Source organism: Mesoplodon bidens (genome assembly GCF_964165515.1).
Source record: "Mesoplodon bidens genome assembly, chromosome: 19".
Lineage (NCBI taxonomy): Eukaryota > Metazoa > Chordata > Mammalia > Artiodactyla > Ziphiidae > Mesoplodon > Mesoplodon bidens.
The window spans coordinates 47,560,052-47,581,079 of NC_138179.1; the positions used below are offsets into that span (position 1 = coordinate 47,560,052).

The following is a 21,028-nucleotide window of genomic DNA, read 5'->3' on the forward strand; positions in this document are numbered from 1 at the left end:
CTTAAAACTTATTTTAATATTTTCCCCACCCCCCCAAATTGGGAAAAGCCAAAACAGTCTGGCTGGATTTAATTACAAATTAGTACACATTTTTCTGTCATTGTTTAAAGTAAGTCAACATTGTGGCAATGAGGGATTATCCTTGGAAAAAGTGAAACCCATATTAACAAAATATGTCATGGAAGAACTCCACTTAGTGATTTCACTGGTTACTTACAAGTCTAGAAAAGGTCAACATTCTGCATGTTCCCTGGGGCTTATCCATGCAGTGGAAAGAGGCCTTGGCCAGACTCAACCAAGCCCAATCAGCCCTAGACCCAATAAAAGCAAGAAGAGAGGGCATCCCTTCTTCAAAATGAGGGTAGAAAAGGTAGATCACCAAATAAAGTCCTACAGCTTCACTCATAAGAACTTGGGGGAAAGGAGGCAGGAAGTTAGAGGGAAGTCTTAAAGATGCAGCATTCCTTCATCCTTAAAAGAAAGTTAAAAATTAAACAAACACTTCAAGATCATTGAATGAGAGGGAAGAAAAGAGGAGCAGAACTTAAGTATCTTGAGTAAGTTTAAACATGGTCTCAACTTCATCCATCTCTTCACGTATACAGACACCATCCTTTCGGTGTTGTGCTCAACCTTTGAGACCCCATGGGTGTTCTGCTTAGCAGCTTGAAAGTAATGGTTTAGCTGACTTCCTTCCCTTCAGAGTTCCACACGACAATACATCCACAAACCTCTCTCCAATTTGGAACGCTCCATCTTCCCTTAAGATCTCCTGACACTGGGGAGAGTGGGGCAGGTCCACAAAACAAACAAAGGTCCTAGAAAATGTGTCACTACTGGCATTTTTCACATGTAAAAGAAATACTAGTCATGAGTCATTTGAGAGCTCTCTACCCTTCCTGACTGCCCTCCCCCCTGCCTAGGGAACTCAGATGCCTGAATGCTGCATCTTTAAATGTTTCTGGCTGAGCCCTTTTGCCACATATGTCAGTAACATTCCAAGCTGGCTGCCACATGTTCACACTCTGGCCTCCTTCCCCCTGCACTGTCGAGTGCGCTGCTGTTCCAAGGGCACGGTGGGGCCATGCAGCTCCCATTTCAGCTCCATCTTCAGTTGATCATACATCTCAGAAACAACCAAATTTAAGAAAAATTAGTTCCAAGAGAATGTTCATATTTGAAATACCTATTTCCTTTGAGATTATTTTTTAAGTTCACTCAATGAATCTATTAAAGTGAGTTAGACAAAGTGTGTGTGTGCACATGCACACACAGACACACACACCAGCACACACCCACAAAATTTAGGGGTTTGGAGGTTGTTTCCTGCCAAAAGATCTAACAGAGGAAAGCTTATGTGCTGATCAAGTTTTAATATCACGGTTAACAAGAAATGTACACCATTTAGCAAGCACACACGAGACTGTGGGTAGGACTCCTGATCCCTGGAGCATGGGGCTCCCCAGCCCATTTTTTGCCTACCTTTGGAACAGTTTCAATAGTTACTACATTCAGAGAATCCAAGAGGACTGCATGGACAGATGAACCTTTATTTAAAAAAATAGCACTTCAAATAAATTAAAAGGGACAACCGTCAAGTGTTCAAATTGTGAAGAAATAGTTGAAAACCTAGAGAGACTCCAAGCTGCAGAGTTCTAACCTCATTCTTTGTCCAATGGCAAAAACCCACACATCTCAGTACTCCCACTCATTTTTTTTCCCTACTGAGATGAGGGAAGCAATTGCAAACAGGAGACCAGACGGAGGAGAAAGCTGCATCTGACTGGAATGAACATTGCCACGTACTTGCTAATACGGGTTTCACTTTATGACCAAATGTATTCTTTCAAAAATAAAAAAGAGGGGAGGGAAGCTGCATGTTTTTAAAAACTGAAATTATTTAGGGATAAAACACTAACTCTAGTGCCTTTAACGGGCAATAGCAACTTTTTTCCTCCGAAGTCAAACACCATCCCCAGCCGAGCCTTTGTGCTACAAGCTTTTCAGGAGATGTTACCTAAACTTTATTAAAAGAAAAGAACAAGTTTAAATATAGACACTGGACTAGCCCAGTCTTGTATTTTCAAGTCCACATTCTTCATCTGAAGCACTGCATCAGGGACCCCCCCTGAGTCTGCATGTTTTCAAGTTCACAGTACATGGAACCAGTTTTTCTTTTAAATTTTTTCCTCACTCAGAGCAGCCACACGCAGTGGCCGTTGACGCCGGAACCCTGGGCGGGGCCTTTTCCTACGAGGCCTGGCCAGAGCTGCCCAAGGTTTCTCCTCAATGAGAATCGATGCTGTCATGCTCTATGGATGGGAAAAAAGCAAGAAAATAAAAGCACCTGGTACAGGTTTCATGAGATCCATTTGGATTCGCTATGTTCCAAACCCGCTGCTGAATGCCATTAGTCCACTCTGTGTGTGTTGAACAGTTTGTGGCTAGGAGTGGGTCTCAATTCGAAGAACTGTTATTGGACGCCCCAGAGGTTGATGCAATAGCAGCTCCAGCAGGGCTACTTGTGGAGACCGACTTTCGGATGTGAGGAAGCAAGTAGGGGTCACAGGCCAACTGCTGGACGTCGATGCGGTCCTCCTTTCGGTAGGCCAAGCATCGTCGAATAAACGCCTGAAAGGAAAGTTTCTTGAAGAAGCCTGAAGCAGATAATCCTGGCACCCCAAGAGGGAACCCAGGAGGTTCTGTAGCAGCTGCCAGGGCCCAGAACAAACGTCTCCTAAAGAGAAGGGGCTTTAGGGCCTTGCCCGGAAACCACTAGGCAGACCCAGGAGAGACGTGCCAGAAGCAGCATCTCTCTGTGGCCGCTGGCTCCTTCCCCAGCGAAGGTGCCTGAGCCATTCCTGAGGGGGCACAGGGCATGACCTCTAAAGATCTCTGTCCCCAAAGCACAAAGACCAATGCAAAACTCCCCCTCTCTGCCTTGGCTGATGTGCATGGGCACAGTCTAACTTCATAGTTCTGCATCTACAAACCACGGTCTCGTGTGAACTTCCTGAGGAAGTGGAAATTGTACTGACAAACTATCACCATGTGCACCGTGAGTAGACCAATACTGACTAACGCTACGGTGTAGCACAGATGGGTAAATGCTTTCTCAGTGTATCTCATTTTTCCCTGAAAGATCAGCAGGCAAATGATCAGGCACTACTACATCTAAGTAGTAAAGGAAAACCTGAACAGGACTTGTCTCCTCAAGAGTACTGCAGACATAAAAACTTACTGATTCGGAATCCTAATTCACTACCAACATGGAGGTTTCCTTTGTGCTAGGTACGAAGAGCTGTGTAGCCTCAGTTTCTACAATTTTAAACACAAAGGCCCTTACATAGATTATCTGTCTTCTCCTATTTCTTAACCAGACAGTTCTATTTAATCACAGCCATACAATATAATTATTTTAAATTGAATCAATTTTTAAAAATCTAAAATATTATCATCCAAAGTCCATCCTTTACATTCGGGTGGTAACGATGCCTGGATGTAGGTCCATTGATCATAGCAGATGTACCACTCTGGTGCAGGATGCTGACAGGGGGAAGGCTGTGCATCCGCGGATGGGGTGGCTGCGTCAGCAGGGAGTATATGGCATTGCTTTATTTTCCACTCAGTTTTGCTGTGAATCTAAAACTGCTCTGAAAAGTAAAGTCTATTTTAATATATCTAAAACATAAAATGAACTACTGATTTTCTATTTTTTTCATGTTTAATTAATAAAATTCCTGGTTTTTCAAAAGCAAAGACACCTACAAATAGTTGCTTTATTAGAGCATTTGGAAAATAACAAATTCACAGAAATGAACATAAGGATCCTTGGCCTTTAAAAATTAAGCTTTCTGGGCTTCCCTGGTGGCGCAGTGGTTGAGAGTCTGCTTGCTGATGCAGGAGACACGGGTTCGTGCCCCGGTCCGGGAAGATCCCACATGCCGCGGAGCAGCTAGGCCCGTGAGCCATGGCCGCTGACCCTGTGCGTCCAGAGCCTGTGCTCCGCAACGGGAGAGGCCACAGCAGTGAGAGGCCCGTGTACCACACACAAAAAAAATAATAAAAAAAAATAAGCTGTCTTAGTGAGATACCTGGAGCTGGAAGGTTTTCTTGGGATGGACACCAATCAAATAAACTCCTTTTGCCTTCAACTTTCCCTCTACACAGCTGCCAGGGCAGGCTTTTGAAACAGCAATCAGATCACAAAGTTGCCCTGATTAAAACCTTCAACTGCCTTCCATCAGTTTACAATCTATCCTGCTGCCTCTCCTACTACCCTCCCCTCTGCTCGGACTGCTCTGTGGACCTGCTAAGCTCACACTCACATGTGAGCTTTATTCACTTCTCTCTGCTCAGAATATTCTTCTCCCAAATCTATACATAGCTCCCACCTTCACATCAGTCAAGACTGTTCAAAAAAGTCACTTCATCACTGAGGCCTTCCCCGACCATGGCATCAAAAAAGGGGGTTCCTGGGCTTCCCTGGTGGCGCAGTGGTTGAGAGTTCGCCTGCCGATGCAGGGGACACGGGTTCGTGCCCTGGTCTGGGAAGATCCCACATGCCGCGGAGCGGCTAGGCCTGGGAGCCATGGCTGCTGGACCTGCGCGTCCAGAGCCTGTGCTCCGCAACGGGAGAGGCCACAGCAGTGAGAAGCCCACGTAATGCAAAAAAAAAAAAAAGGGGGGGGGGTTCCACCCTCTCTACTCCCTTACTCCGATTTGCTTTCTTTTTTTTTTTTTTTTTTTGCGGTACGCAGGCCTCTCACTGTCGTGGCCTCTCCCGTTGCGGAGCACAGGCTCCGGACGCACAGGTTCAGCGGCCATGGCTCATGGGCCCAGCCGCTCTGCGGCATGTGGGATCTTCCCAGACCGGGGCACAAACCCGTGTCCCCGGCATCGGCAGGCGGACTCTCAGCCACTGTGCCACCAGGGAAGCCCACTGATTTGCTTTCTTCAAAACATTTATCACCACCTGAAATGTATTCATTTTTAGTTACTGTTCGTCTCACCTAGTAAAATGTAAACTCCATAAGTATAGGGACCTTGTCTGTGTAGTTCACTGTCACACAGTCACAGCTCCTTTCCACTACCTAGAACAGTGTCTAGTACTTAATAGGCACCCAATAAATGTTCGTTGTGGGAAGAGATGGGGAGAAGAAGGTAGGGGTTGGACAAATTACCCAGAGAAATAATAGAGAAAGCAAAGCAGACATTTCTGCTGGCCAATGGGTCGAAACTTACCTTTGCTTCAGGTGTTACTACTGGCTTTGGCGGGAACTGCACTTCAGTAGCTTTGAGGATAGTATTTTCTTGTAGAATGTCTTGCTGGGACTGGTTATGGCCAAACGGCTATCATATAAAAACAAAACAAACAAAGGTAAGCCTCTGGTTAAAATTAGAGAGAACACAGACTTCCCAGGTGGCACAGTGGTTAGGAATCCACCTGCCAGTGCAGGGGACACAGGTTTGAGCACTGGTCCGGGAAGATCCCACAGGCTGCGGAGCAACTAAGCCTGTGCGCCACAACTACTGAGCCCGCGCTCTAGAGCCCGCAAGCCACAACTACTGAACCCACGTGCCACAACTACTGAAGCCTGCATGCCTAGAGCCTGTGCTCCACAACAAGAGAAGCCACCGCAATGAGAAGTTCACACACCACAACCAAGAGTAGCCCCCGCTCGCCACAACAAGAGAAAAGCCCACACGCGGCAACGAAGACCCGATGCAGCTATAAATTAATTAATTAATTAATTGAGAGAGAGAGAGAGAGAGAGAGAGAGAGAGAGAGAGAGAGAATACAATTCAAAACCAAAGAGAAAGGAAAGGAGAAGACACATCTCAACAAGAACTGCTAGAATGAACTTTGGAGATGATTTCCTCTAATTCTCTCATTTTATAGATAATGGATGGAAAGGCTCAGAGCTTAAGTAACTTGCTCAAATTCCAACATCTAGGTTAAGGCAGAGCTGGGACCAGAAGCAGCATCTGCTATATCACAACACCTCTGCTAAGCTTTGCTTACAGCAAAGATAAAGAAGATTCAGAGCAGGAACCAGCAACCTCTTTTGCCCTGAGTGATACCTGTGGGCTTAAGCAGTATATATGTGTGCCACTGACAGACCCGAGACACAGATGAAGAAATGGAAAGGAAGTGAAAGAGGAGAGGGGTACCGACAAAGTGGGGAAAAAAACAGAGTCGGGGCTACTCAGTGAGTGGCTTCATCTGTGCCACAAATTGCTATCTTCTAATAAACTCCTAAAAAAAATAAGTTCACACCTAGTGTCATCTCTACAGTGTTTCTACTGAGATCACGATTCTTTCTAGATAACCTCTACCACCATTATCAGCAGCACTTCCACAATATCAGAGTATAAATAATAATTAACCCCTATTAGTTCTGAATAGTTTCCCCACGTTAGATAGGTACAATAAAGAAACGAAGCCCAAGGAGAAGTTAAAGAGGAAGCTGAGATCTGAATTAAGAGTTTGGTCTGGAGATTTGAATCAAAATATTAGGAGTCTAAGGGAGTTGTAGAACTCCCAAAAATCTTAAACCCACAGCCCAATGGGGAACGCTAAAACACACCGGTAGCAGAAATAAGAATATAAATATACAACTGGATCCCAATATATACATTTATACAAGATATTATGCTCATAAGGAAAACACAAATGTGACAATTCATTAGATGTAGTTTACCATCTACGTTTTTACTTACACAAATAATATATCACCTTTACCAGAAGTAACAGACAATGAGTACTTTCTGACGTCACCTCCCCAGTACAGAAAATACAAAGCATGCTTTTATTAATAAAAGCTCTAACTAATGGGGTGGTTGGCAATAAGAAGCCTTGCAGATTTTTCAAGTTTCAATTCTTGGGACCCTTAAGAATGGCTCCTGGGAAGACTGTATACTTTAGTAAACTATTTCATATATTTCCCTGTACAAATTATCAGAATCAAAACATAGACTGGATCTGAGAACAGCAAAAAATGTATGTCTTCAACAGCCCCGCTGAATTCATTAGGTGCCCTGGGACTGAAAATTTCTGCTTATGCATAAAGCTTTTATAATTAAAGTCTGTATTTTCTTCAAACCACAACTTTCAGGATTCCATTCTGTATAACCCAATGATTAACTCCAAGAGAATAATCCACACAATGCCACCGTGTACATGCACCACCTAAGACAGAAGACACCACATCCAACTGTCTACATTACCTTCCTTCCATAAAGACACTGGTAGAAGATCACACCCACTGACCAGACGTCAACTTTATTTGAGATCTTTGGTGGTTCTTTCCCAACCACAAAACACTCTGGTGGTAAATACCTGGGACAAAAGGGAAATAAAAATTCTTAGAAAAAAGACGGTATAAATCTAAGACATTTACAAAAAGGCAAAATAAAGACCCTGTTAGAAATAAAAATATCTGAATCTTAACAGTTGAAAAGCCAACTCAGACCCATCTGGATAAAGTAGATGAAAAGACACTCTAACTTAAGGAGGCAGCAATGTCCTATTATAAAGCCTTAAAATACACGTTTCTTATTTACGGAGAGAGGTGAATATTGTCCCTAGTTCCTACTTTACCCACCCCAGCCTCCTTTCCCAGTGCTGTGCCTAATATAAGGTGTCATTCTACAAGTTTTTAAAAGGAGAGGGAGGGCTTCCCTGGTGGCGCAGTGGTTGAGAGTCCTCCTGCCGATGCAGGGGACGCGGGTTCGTGCCCCGGTCCGGGAGGATCCCACATGCCGCGGAGCGGCTGGGCCCGTGAGCCATGGCCGCTGAGCCTGCGCGTCCGGAGCCTGTGCTCCGCAACGGGAGAGGCCACAACAGTGAGAGGCCCGCGTACCGCAAAAAAAAAAAAAAGGAGAGGGAGCACAAAAGAAGTGCACTCCCTTTTATGACAGCTGCAGCAACAAACATTAAAATACAACTAGAAGTGGTGTGATTTCCTTTCAGGCTGGCAGAAGAAGACGTCTCCAAAATAAATTACTCCTTTAAAAGTCCAAATGAATTCAGGACCCAGTACAAATCTCTGAGGGGAGTGGCTATTCTGTCTTCTTAAGGTAGCCTCTTTTGGAAATCTAGACTAAAAATAACTACAATTATAGTCAATGGTGACATTAAAGTTCATATTATGAAAGGATATTTTACATTCCCTACTTTAAGGGTGATCAGGGGCTTATGGAAGACTAACAAATAGTGCATAAAAAGCCAAAAAAACTACTAGTTATTAGCCCAACTCAATCCTCATCTGAATTCCTTCCTTCCCCACCCACCCCTGGCCTCTAAGAAGACTAGCTGGACAGCCAACCACACCAAATTGTATGGTGTGGAAGGTAAGTGCCTCTTAGCATTTAGGAAACCAAATAAATATGTTTCTCCTCATTGCCTGGAGTCTTCACCATAGCACAGCTGGAAGGCAGAATTCTGAAGATAACAAATTGATTTCTGCAGATTTCATGCTGGCAAAATCAATTCTGTGAAAAACTATTATAAACCCCGCTGTGCTTCTGGTATAAAAATCTAAATGTATAGCTGGAAGGGAATCACAAGAGTTGAGAGGCAGAAAATGTTCAGATGATGGGCTTTTTTTTTTTTTTTAAAGAAGTTTAGTTTCACGTTGTTCCTTTTTATTTTTAACAGTCATTTTTAAATGATTAAGACCACTGACCTAGATTATTATTTCACAACAAAAGCTTTTAGCCAAAACACACATTGAAAAGTGAAAATATAGACAGAGAACTCACAAAGGGGGGTGGGGGAGAAAGGCAAAGAAATAAAAATATAAACAAAAGAATATAAAAAGAACCGCTCTTCCAAGTGCCACGAAAACCTCCCTGAACCGTAAGTTTTCATGGTTCTTGATTCTTTAATATACATAACTTAAATATGATCTTGGATAAATAACAAATAGAACCTTGATTCTAAAATGATTTTTTTAATGTACTTATAACTTTTTGGTGGAAGTAGTGGGGAAAAAGTAAGTTCTTGTTTGTGGTGAGGAAGAACAGAGGTTGTTGGACTTATCCAAATGCAGAGCAATAATCTGGCCAAATAGACACTGTCCCTTAATAGTACAAATCTGGCATATCACTTTCTAGGACTCAGTTTCCCCATCTATAAATGAAGAAATACACTAGTTCTTCACCCAAATAATAAGCATTCTAAGTCCCTATCAAGGACTCTGGGAGGAAGGGTAGAAGACGGTTCTAAGATACTGCACTAAATTGTGTTTAAAAAACAAACATAGGGCCTCCCTGGTGGCGCAGTGGTTGAGAGTCCGCCTGCCGATGCAGGGGATACGGGTTCGTGCCCCGGTCCGGGAGGATCCCATATGCCGCGGAGCGGCTGGGCCCGTGAGCCATGGCCGCTGAGCCTGCGCATCCGGAGCCTGTGCTCCGCAACGGGAGAGGCCACAACAGTGAGAGGCCCGCATACCGCAAAAAAAAAAAAAAAAACAAAAAAAAAACAAACATAGTTGCATACGCCATCATGATAAAATCCTCATAGAGAAAAATGATTCTCAAGGCCTAGTCTAGGGGTTACTTATTTAAAAGTAGTATTCCATGTAGAAGAATTCTGGAACAACCAAATGCTGCAAACAATCACTTAAAATCTGTTATGTCCTCCCATTGTATCTGTGTGTCTCTGGGACATAATACGAGGATGACATATTGAGGATGGTGATTATAAACACCAATATGGAGACTTTTTAAGCCTTCATAGAAACCCATAAAATTAATTTTCTCAGTAGCTCCCTCTCTACTTTACTCTTTATTATGAAAAAAAATCTTCAAATATGATCTAAAGTAGAAAGAATCGTAAAATGAACCCCAAGTAAACATCATCCAGCTTCAACAATTGTCAAGATGCGGCAAATCTTTGTTTGTATATACCCCTCTCCACCTCCCCCAGATTACTTTGAAGCAAATCCCAAACATTATATATTTTTATCTAAATTCCAACCACTGAATTTTATAGCTTAGTAAATACAGCAATAGGCAGCAATGAGATAATTTAAACATGAAAAATCTTTACCTTTAAAAAAGAACAAGCTATCAAATGAAAAGCTAAAATCCAAGTTCTGGTGAATTTATATAGCAGAGGTATAGACCTGCTTCCAGAACTTGCAACAACAGATATTTTTGCATCATTTACTGACAGGAACCCACAACAACCACCAAGTGAATAAACACTGGTAATGTAGCTTCTATTTTAAACCTAGAATCTCAAAGTTTTAATTTAGGGACGGATTTTCACTATAGGTACCATCTCCACAAACAATACGGAGCAAGGGGAAGTTGAAACTTTTGTGTACATGGTGTTTCTATCAGGATATGCTCAAGTCTTTCTTTAATATGACGGGAGTGGTAAGACCAGGACTGACGTCCCCCTCTTCTCTGTCTGTTTCAGATCAACAACCTCATTCCGAGAGAGTCACTAATCTGCTAAGGGCCAGGGCCCTTCAGTCTCAAACATAAGTGACTTGGCCAACTGACCCTGGGGTTTAACAGTATGTATTCCCCCTCCCTTAGTGCTACTGGAGTCTTTTCCATGTTCAGAATTACACATTCCAATGTATGGCTTTGTGTCACCACCGCAGAAGTGAAAAGAAAGCTCTGCTAACATGCCTTTACAATCACAAAGTCAAATGCCTGAGCTGCAGGTATCTTTTATGGTTCTCACTGTCAAAAGTAATACTCGGCAGAGTAGGATAGGGCATAGAACAGGTAGGCAGAGCTAGCTGGGGTGGGGTGGCTGGGGGTGGATGAGTGACAACAGATGGGAAGAAATGTGGCTCAAAACCTTTTAGAACGTGGCTGCCAGAAATGGACAAATTCTTGGTAAGCCATGCTCGTGTTTTCCTGTTTAGATTTCAAGGGATGCTATGGTTATTTTACATCCTAATCTTCATAACTCCTTAGCTCTTGAGAGTCCACCATCCTCAGGCAACTCTAAAAACAAATCCCTCATCCCATTAACTCATGAAGAGAGAGACCTGCATTTGAAATTCTGAAAAGAATTTAAGGCCATTCTTTACATACACATGAGCAACCTCATCCTCTCTCTACTCAATAGGGGCAAACCTACGGAGGAAACAAACAACTCAAACACGTGGCCACACATAATCCCTTCCTCAATGGTTTTTCAAGAACAGAAAGAAAAATTAAGCAAATTCATGTAAATACAAAGAGTCAAACTGTTGAAAAGATAGTAACTATTTGGAGAGGAAAGTCTACTATGGTATACAGCATTTTTGCCTAAGCAGACAGGATGTAGTTTAATTAATAATTAACAACACTTCAGTATAGCACAGCCACATCTCCATCAGCCAACTTGACAAATCTCCCAGGTACCTACCAGTAAGTACCAGCACCTTGTGATGTTAGCTCCATGCCATCCACTGAATTGTAGCTATCATCATCCATGATCTTGGAAAGACCAAAATCTGTGATTTTTATCTCTCCACATGCTGTACCATTTACTAAAAGAATATTACCTAAAAAGATAAAAAACTTCATGAATAAAAAACTTACTAATTAAAATAAACCAAGGTAATAACAGGCAAGAAGAGGACAACTGAACTGAAACTCTTACATATAACAGCAAACATTTAAATCTCTGGAATAGAACGATCTGGACTCTGGATGCTAGGGGAGAGTTGTAAGTGTCTGGCGGCAAATTTCTCTTTTCCAAGAATCACCTGCTTAATGTGCCAAAACCACCACTATGAGCAGTGGAAAAAAATAATTAACTAGCCAAAGTAAAGTATCACTTCTATGGTTGGTCAAAAATAGTGGGAAAGTTACATCCGAACTTTCAGTAAGGATCTCTTAACCACCCTGTTTAGGACAGTAGCTTCAGGGGGGGAAAAAAATCAAAGAAAACATACAAGGAATCTAAGCTAGTACCACAGTGCCACCTACAGCTCCTGGGGCAGGAAAATGTAATGGATTCAGTGACAGAAAACCCAATCACACAATAGCCATCTTTTAAAAAAATCACTTCATTGTGATGAATTTTTTAGTCATTTGAATTACACTAGAACACTAAAGAACAGTGAATAGTGAGATTTAACATGTAGCTATCAGAAGAGGAAAGCAAAGTTAACAACTGTGCCCACCAGGAGGTAAATGGGAATCTTCCCAACACCTAAGCTCAGCTGGTTAGAGCTGTCTACAGACAACACAGGCAGACTTCTAAGCAACAGCTCAGAATGACAACAACAGACAGAAGTAAGAAGTCTAACTGCTCTCTACTCGACTATCAAAGTTAGACAGTAACCATGAGAAAAGATGGAAAATTCCACTCGGAATTTAATGAAATGGGAGGCATATGTGTAAAATAATTTGTTAACGTGGGGGCACTTATCAGAAAGACTTGGAGTGGAGGAACTGCTATGCAGTGTGAGTAAACGGAGAAAACAAAACCAAGCTTGCCAGAGCAGTTCTTTCTTAATCGGACTGACATCATGAACTGCCCTGGCTCTAAGACAAGGGCATTGTTTCTCCAGAGCATTTAATACGACCCACCCTCCTAATAAACCCAGTGCTGTGTGGCTGGGACTCTCTTATTCCCACTACCCAGGCAATTTAAAGTCAGATGTTATTAGGCCTTCTTGGTCCCCGGCCAAGTCCCCTAACTTTATAAAGTTAAAAGTCACTTATAAGACCAAAGAAATACTACCAATACTGTCTCCTAAAAATTAGACATACCTGGTTTGAGGTCATAGTGTATGATGGGAGGTTTTATTTCATTTAAGTACTTTAAAGCATTCACAATCTGCATGATAATGGATCGGGCCTCTTTCTCCGACATTAATTTGTGCTGTTTCAGGTAGAAGTCCAGATCATTTCCCTCACAGTATTCCAATACTGTACAAAACCTAAACACAAATAAACCAACATTTGACCGTGGGATAAGAGCAAGCAGATTAAGTCTAAACCAGCCCCACTGAAAACGTCAGGTCATTAGCTTCTTACTTCTTTCTTCTTTGCTCCTTAAAATATTCTTCTATTCTTTATTCAGTATTAGCTAACTGAGTGGTTTACCGGAAGAAAACTGCTTACTCTTTTGGTGAAGAGCGTCTGCACCCTTCCTGTTGGAACCTGCTGTGCTCAAGTTCACCCAGGGCATACCTCTTCTTGAATCAAGACTGTAACAATACTGACAGGAGCCGTAATGTATTTAAGCTAGATACTTCTTTTACTGTCTACACAATGCTCCATTTCTAAACAAGTACCTTATGATCAAATACACAATTGTCACTGCAAACATTTTATATGACCTCAAGTGCTGACAGTGAGGAAAAATCTAGGGTTTGCCTAGGTCCCAAGGGCTGTTTGCATACTACCTCTCCTGCCAGATTGGCACATACTATGATTTCTCTTTGCTAAACACACAAGGTATAAAAGAGCTTTTTAAAGTACAGTATTGATGGTTCTAACAAATGTATTATTACACAGTATGAGTTTTTTTCTTTCACTTGTATCAGTATATCATACAGACCCCAATTTTTTTTTAACATCTTTATTGGAGTATAATTGCTTTACAATGGTGTGTTAGTTTCTGCTTTATAACAAAGTGAATCAGCTATACATATACATATATCCCCATATCTCCTCCCTCTTGCGTCTACCTTCCAACCTCCCTAACCCACCCCTCTAGGTGGTCACAAAGCACTGAGCTCATCTCCCTGTGCTATGCGGCTGTTTCCCACTAGCTCTCTATTTCACATTTGGTAGTGTATATATGTCCACGCCACTCTCTCACTTCGTCCCAGCTTACCCTTCCCCCTCCCTGTGTCCTCAAGTCCATTCTCTACGTCTGCGTCTTTATTCCTGTCCTGCCCCTAGGTTCTTCAGAACCATTTTTTTTTTTTTAGATTCCATATATATATGTTAGCATACGGTACTTATTTTTCTCTTTCTGACTTACTTCACTCTGTATGACAGTCTCTAGGTTCATCCACCTCACTACAAATAACTCACTTTTGTTTCTTTTATGGCTGAGTAATATTCCACTGTATATATATCATACAGACCCAAATTTAAAACTACATACCATTCGTGCCATTAAGGGGCATGTGTCTATCTTCCAAGGCAGTTATAAGCTAAAGGAAGGCTTCCTGAGAGATGAATACCTTTTAAACTATTCTAAGCTGTGACAATATGGGTAAATCACTCAGGGTCTAGCTGGGAAATAAAAACCAGTATTTAAAACAGAGGGGCTTTAATTCAGTGAACTAATCCCAGCAATGACGGAAATGCTGAGAAGACAAAGTGGCCAGTGAGCACCCCAGAAATCATCTAGAGCAGGAAGGCATTAGCACCCTAAGGCCAGAGGGCCAAAGGGAGGAGGTGGTGCAACCAGAACCAGACTTACCAAGGGAAACTGCAACCACAGCTGGGCGGAGGGGTCTCCACCCACCACCACCCATCTCCCCATTGGCTGAACCCCACTGAATAACAACTGACAAAGGAGCCTGGTAAATACAATCTGCAAGGGCCAACTCACCTAAGATTAAACAGGCGCAGGACTAGCACTATGGGGCTCTGGGCAATTTGAGGCCTTCACAAAGCACAGTAACAAAATGTGGACACACACAGTCCTGTGGGATCCCTAAACTGAACAACAGCTTATGCTTCTTATGAAACACAGCATGTCCTAGCATGCTAACACCCTATTTGAGAAAATATGCCTAAAATTTATAGATTCTCTGATCTGATATGCTGAAATCTGAGGCATAGACTCTCATGCTTAGTGAATTTATTCTGGACCCAACGCAAGCTGAAAATAAAATCTCACTTTTAATACCCAAACAACTCTCAGAAGACTTTCTAAAACAATGGTCTGACTTACTTTTGATAAAAATTCACCATACACACAACAGGAAGAACAAAGTAAACAACCTAACAATAGCATAGAATCAACTCAATTTCTCAGATTAGTTAAAAGTGTGTATACAATTCAAAACAGCAGATAATCCGAGTCATTGTATTTATTTTTGAAACGATTTTTTTACTTACATTTGGGCGGGGGCGGGGGGGGGCAGTGTGTCCTTCCTAGTATTCAAGGAACTTACTGAAAGCAAAATAGTAAGCCACCCTGTGGAAACCGGCTCTCTAACTAGAGTGGGGTTTTCTGAACCCCACTCCATGCTACACACATGACTGTGCTGGGTGCACCCGACTGGAAAGGGGAAATCCCTGAGTGGATGTTTCCAAAGGGAGTTATGGTCTCCCTTTGGGGCCACTTCTAAATGTCGGCCGGCTCTCTGTGCAGCAACCTCTGAGACAGTTGCTGTCTGGAACAGGCTCAACAGCCTGAGAGGCGGAGGGAAACACTTGTGGGCCAGACCTAGGTATGTTCTCCTGACTCATTTCAGACTCCAACAGAGAAAATGTTTCCAAATGCTGAAATATTTCTAAACGCCTGGATAAACCGAGAGGTCTAGAGCTTACCTATACCAAGTAATGAAATACAACAATGCCTACGGTTATTAAAGATCTCAGACAAGTCATTTAACTTCCCTGGTCCTCAAATCTCCACCTATAAAGTGAGAGGGCTGGACTGAAATCCCTATAAGCCTCTGAACCAACTTCTATGTTAGGGTGCAGCATTGCCCTACGCCACATTCATTCTCATTCTGTGATCAAGTCACATTGCTCGCACTTCTTTAAAAGGCCCATCAGTGTTCATCAGAGTCTCCAGGATGGGGCAGAGACTCTCTTGACTGGTGCTTCTCGGTGGTATGCTGGCACCAATTTGTGCCAGTTTCTGAGAGTTGATAAATTTTCAGGACTTTTGTGAGCTGGCTTTTAAGCCACTGGTAGGATGAATGGATAAACAAAAGGTAGTGTATCCATACAATGGAATATATTTAGTCATAAAAAGGAAGTACTGATACATGACACAAGAAGAACCTTGAAAAAACACCATGCTAAGTGCAAGAAGCCAGTCACAAAAGTTCACATACTGTATGATCCATTCATATGAAAGTCCAGAATAGCAAATCTATAGGCACAAAAAGTAGATTAGCGGTTGCTTACAGCAGGGGGTGGGGGTGGAAGAATAGGGGGACGATAGCATAAGGTTCAGGGTTTCTTTTTGAGGTGGTGAAAATGTTCTAAAATTGACTATGGTGATGGCTGCAACGTACGTATCTGTGAATATACTAAAAACCACTGAACTGTATACTTTTAAATGGGTGAACTGTATGTATGTAAACATATATCAATAAAGCTGCATTTTTGTTGTTGTTTTTAAATTGGACATGTTCAGAGTACTTATACCACAGAAACTGGCAAACAGTACAAACAGCCCTATGCCTCTCCCCACCAAGCTGGTTGTTAAACATTTACCAGCATACAACAGCACACACCCTGTGGCCAAGAGACGTCTTGCTGGCCCAAATCTGAATTCAAATATGCTCATTTGCCCATAAGTATATTTGGTCCCCTCAGAGAGCATTTCCTGGACCCAGATTTAAACTCTATTCCATGAGTAGTCAACACACTGCAAGAAAATAATATTATCTGCTAAGCTAAAATGGCATAGCACTTACGAGTCAGTGTCCAGTGAAAAGTAATCATACAGTTTAACTATTCTGGGATGATCCAGTTCTTTGTGAATCCGGTACTCCCTACATGCATGCCTGTAAACAAAATGGAAAATTAACATTTTGTATTTTGGCCTGTCTCTTAGAACTCCTCCAGGATACTCCTAATTTATTCTCTCACTTCTCCATTGTTCCCGAACATTCATTCCATTCAGGTCCATCTAGTCCCCTGATCTTTCTTCATCTTATTTTCTCTACCAGTATCTACCAAGCTGTTGAGAAAATAGTAGGTGCTAACCTTTTATCCCTTTCGAGTTCATTCTATGGTAATCTCATCTCTTTTATATTTATACCCAAATATCAGAACTTTAAAAATTATAGAGACAGCATTTTTTCTTTCCTCTAAAGCTGATATTTTCTATCTATAAATGTTATATATCCTGGGGTTACATCAAGGGGATCAATTTTAGCACGTAAATTCACTGGGTAGAAGGATTACCTGTTAGAAAAGGCAATTAGCAGTGCTTTGTATTTTTTGTTTTTAAATCCTACTCCTTACAAAAAAAAAAATTTAAAAGACTATCAGCTTTACTTTCTTTTAAGAAAATGCTAATTTGATAAAAAGTTTGAAATTATGGAAACCCTAGTTTTCTTATAACAAGAATATATGTATGTATGTATGTATGTATTAACATCTTTCTTCTTTAGTACTTTTCCAATTTAAAATTATTTAGTAAGATTAGGAACAAAAATGTACGATATAATCTGGCAAATTCATATACTGAATTTTAAAAGAGTAACATTTAGTTCTTACTTACAAAGAGAGTAATAGGATATTATTATATTTTAAGCAATCTAGCACCATTTAGTTTGGGGCATTTTGTTATAAGACAGGAGTCAGAAAAGGGAAACTTTCCGTAGTATGATAAAAAAAAAAAAAGTGTGTTATTTTCTGAAGTGTATTCTAGCATGTCAAAATACACAGAAAGTACTCAACCAAAGAAAAGCTGAGGAACAACTAGGGGAAGAGGGAGGGGAAGGATAGGAATCTAAAAAGTAATTAAATATTCTTCCCCAATGGAAATTTGTTTGACTAGGCTTCTTTTTCAAGTGGCCATTTTTGGCAGTTTTTGCGTCTTCTGATGCTTGATCTCATCAGCATCTTCATGTCTTTCTGAAAAGAAAACCCTTTCCAGCACTGAGGCGGAGCAGCGTTAGGACACAGGAGGCACTGGGGTCAAGAAACCTGGCTGTGAGTCTGAGCTCCATGATGCCCCCTCTCCGGCCCTGTGGGCCTGCACCATCACGGCAGCGGACTGGAAGTTTTAAAGGGAGCTCCCTAGATTTGGACGCCTCTAAAGAGAAGCTAAGCAAATGTAGCTGTGACCCAACGCCCCATCCCACCAAAGCAGCTCCACACTGTCCTTTTTCATATATCAAGATTCCACGGGTGGTGCAGTGATTAAGAATCCACCTGCCAATGCAGGGGACACAGGTTCAAGCCCTGGTCCAGGAGGATTCCACATGCCATGGAGCAACTAAGCCCACGCGCCCACAACTACTGAGCCTGCGCTCTAGAGCCCGCGTGCTGCAACTACCGAAGCCTAGGCGCCTAGAGCCCATGCTCCCCAACAAGAGAAGCCACCGCAATGAGAAGCCCGCACACCACAACGAAGAACAGCCCCTGCTCGCTGCAACTAGAGAAAGCCCGCGCAGAGCAACGAAGACCCAATGCAGCCTAAATAAATAAATAGACAAACAATAAATATAAATATAAATATATATATATTCCACGGGACAGTCCAGTGCTTAAGACTCCATGCTTCCAATGCAGGGGGCAGAGGTGTGATCCCTGATTGGGGAACTAAGATCTCACATGGCACACAGTGCAGCCAAAAAAAAAAAGATTCCATGTAATATTTCATTTGGTAAAATAAAGGTGATGCTGTTTCTAAAAAAAAAAAAAAACAAATTTAGAAACCTACGGTCTGAACAGATTACCGTTAAGTCATTTCTTACTCTCACACACTATGAATCTATAGTCCTCTGCCCTTTTAACTTTTTGATTTTGTGCATTTCAGAGTAGAGACCAATTTCTCCATCATGGTATAAAAAACAGAGGAAAATAAAGGAGGCAAAAATTATGAATCAAAGAAAGTGGCAAAGTCCTCACCAACTAAGAAGAAAACTTTCTGTGTGTCACTGAAAGCACTCCCTCAACGTCATGTCAGGCTCTAAGGCCATTCCTTATGGTTCAGCAGGCAAGGCAGAGGCTCTGCCATGCCCTTTATATGTTCAACTTTCAACTAAGCATCCAAGGGATTAATGTACTATAAATACAGAAACTTAAATAGGAGGCTGGAAGAAACTTATCCACTAAAGTGTTAGTCTTTTTTTTTTTAAGTGTTAGTCTTTTATTCTAAGTGGATCTATATTTAGACTTTCAATAATTTTATCCTAGAAAATTAGAAAAGAGTATCATACAAGAGTATACTAACTACTTTGGACTTCCCTGGTGGTGCAGTGGTTGAGAATCCGCCTGCCAACGCAGGGGACACGGGTTCAAGCCCTGGTCCGGGAAGATCCCACATGCTGCGGAGCAACTAAGCCCCTGAGCCACAACTATTGAGCCTGCGCGCTAGAGGCCGCGAGCCACAACTACTGAAGCTTGCGCACCTAGAGCCCACACTCCCCCACAAGAGAAGCCACTGCAATGAAAAGCCTGCACACTGCAACAAAGGGTAGCCCCTGCTCGCCGCAACTAGAGAAAGCCCGCGCATAGCAACGCAGCCAAAAAAAAAAAAAAAAAGAGTATACTAACTACTTCAGATACAATTATTTCTGTGGATAGCTTTATATGAAGTTTTTCATACCATAAAGTTCTTGTTATGCTATTTTGGGGAGTTAAAGAAATCGAGTAATACCTATTAATGCTTTAATAATGCAAAAGTAAAACAATCAGTTTACTTTCTGTTTGTGGGGAGAGGAGAGGAAAGGGGGTATAGAACAGAACTCAAAAATAAACAATACAACAACCTTCTATTTTCTTTGAATTTTTCCTTCTTTTTTACCCAAATAAATGTTCTGATTCCAGATGGGGCTTGGAAGTCATCCCCACAAAGGGAAAAGCAATCAAAAGACCTTACTATGCAGGGTAACAGTAGCATTTTCATATTTTATAATGTTACCACAACACTGAAGTGTACTACTTTTCAGTTCCACAACACTGAAGTGTACTACTTTTCAGTTTAACACTGAAGTTTTGAAACACTCTCTAAAATCTGTTTGGTGCCTGATATAAGCCTCCTTAATTTAAGTTCAAGGGAGTTAATAACATTTTGCTAATTCACTATTATTTGTAGCCTGAAATTCATCAGTATGATTTCATATCACTTAGCAAGCAAAATCTTTCAAAGAAAGGTGGAAGTGCTTTAAGAATTTCCCCTCAAGGATGAAGAGGTCACAAAAACTTTGCACACCCCCTCCCCAGCGTGTCTGTCAACTGGGAAACAGCTCCTGCCCAGATGGCTCCACAGAAGATGCTCAGGAGTCATGACTCCCGCCTTGGTGAGGAAACAAAGAATAGGAGGGCACCACTGTGAACCACAGCTGAACTGGTACAGAACTCAGAAAAACGAGACTGTCCCCTTCACTTGCTCTGTGACTCCATCTGGTATACAAATGTGAAAAGAGAACCAATCTACACCCGTCAGGACTCAAAACAGCTTGCCAAATGTGTCAAGGAGGTGCATGGTTCTGACTTCAATCCCTCACTGCTTCAAAAGGCTACAGTGAGCACAACCCCACATGCAGTCATTACAGTATTCGACACCAGCGTTCTCTTTAAGATCAGCCTGAAAGCTGGATACTGAGACTAGGTAAAATCTGTGTAAGTCTCTGCACAGGAACTACTTCCTCAAGGTTGACCAAGGTTGTCCCCTCGTAGAGTCAGCTGGTTTGGAGTGGGCAGTGCACACAAGCTAGAGAACAGGCTCCGAGGATAGCTGAAGGGTATTTTGAAAGAGATGCAGGAACTGTTCCTATACCCTTAGGTACTCTGAGTCTCAACATAATGAGGACATTTCTCACCGTTTTCCTAACTGGTCAGAATAACATGTGGTTTCCTTCTCTCAAGTGCTCCCTGGCATTCGCTGCCGCGTGCTATTCGTCCCTGCATGTCAAATGCCTGGAATGTACTTATAATAATGTAACTGCTCCTCAGAAGCATCTGGACTGCAGCTGCCTCTCACATAAGGGACGCATGAGGGGTGCCATGCACAGAGCACACATCATCCATTTTCCTACCTCTGCTAACCCCTATTTCTCTTAATGCCACAGGAACCTTCTCTCCCCGAGTGCTGAGCACCACTGCCAATCTGCATGGAACAGCAAGAGGTCCTGGGTCCCTGATGAACAGTAGGTATAGAGCAGGAGTTGCCTTGCTCCAT

General features: G+C 42.1%; 1 protein-coding gene across 5 annotated transcripts in view; it reads right to left on the minus strand.

The window, feature by feature from the left end:
- Nucleotides 1-1,521: 1,521 nt before the first annotated feature.
- Nucleotides 1,522-21,028, minus strand: part of TLK2 (tousled like kinase 2) — a 110,768-nt gene continuing 91,261 nt past the window's right edge. For all 5 annotated transcript variants that reach the window (XM_081218556.1, XM_081218557.1, XM_081218555.1 and 2 more), the window contains 6 exons: nt 16,587-16,676; nt 12,736-12,905; nt 11,381-11,519; nt 7,231-7,342; nt 5,245-5,352; nt 1,522-2,631 (listed from right to left, as the gene is read on the minus strand). In XM_081218556.1, coding sequence (XP_081074682.1) covers nt 2,458-2,631; nt 5,245-5,352; nt 7,231-7,342; nt 11,381-11,519; nt 12,736-12,905; nt 16,587-16,676 — 793 coding nt within the window. In that variant the 3' untranslated portion in view covers nt 1,522-2,457. The remainder of the gene's footprint in view (nt 2,632-5,244; nt 5,353-7,230; nt 7,343-11,380; nt 11,520-12,735; nt 12,906-16,586; nt 16,677-21,028) is intronic.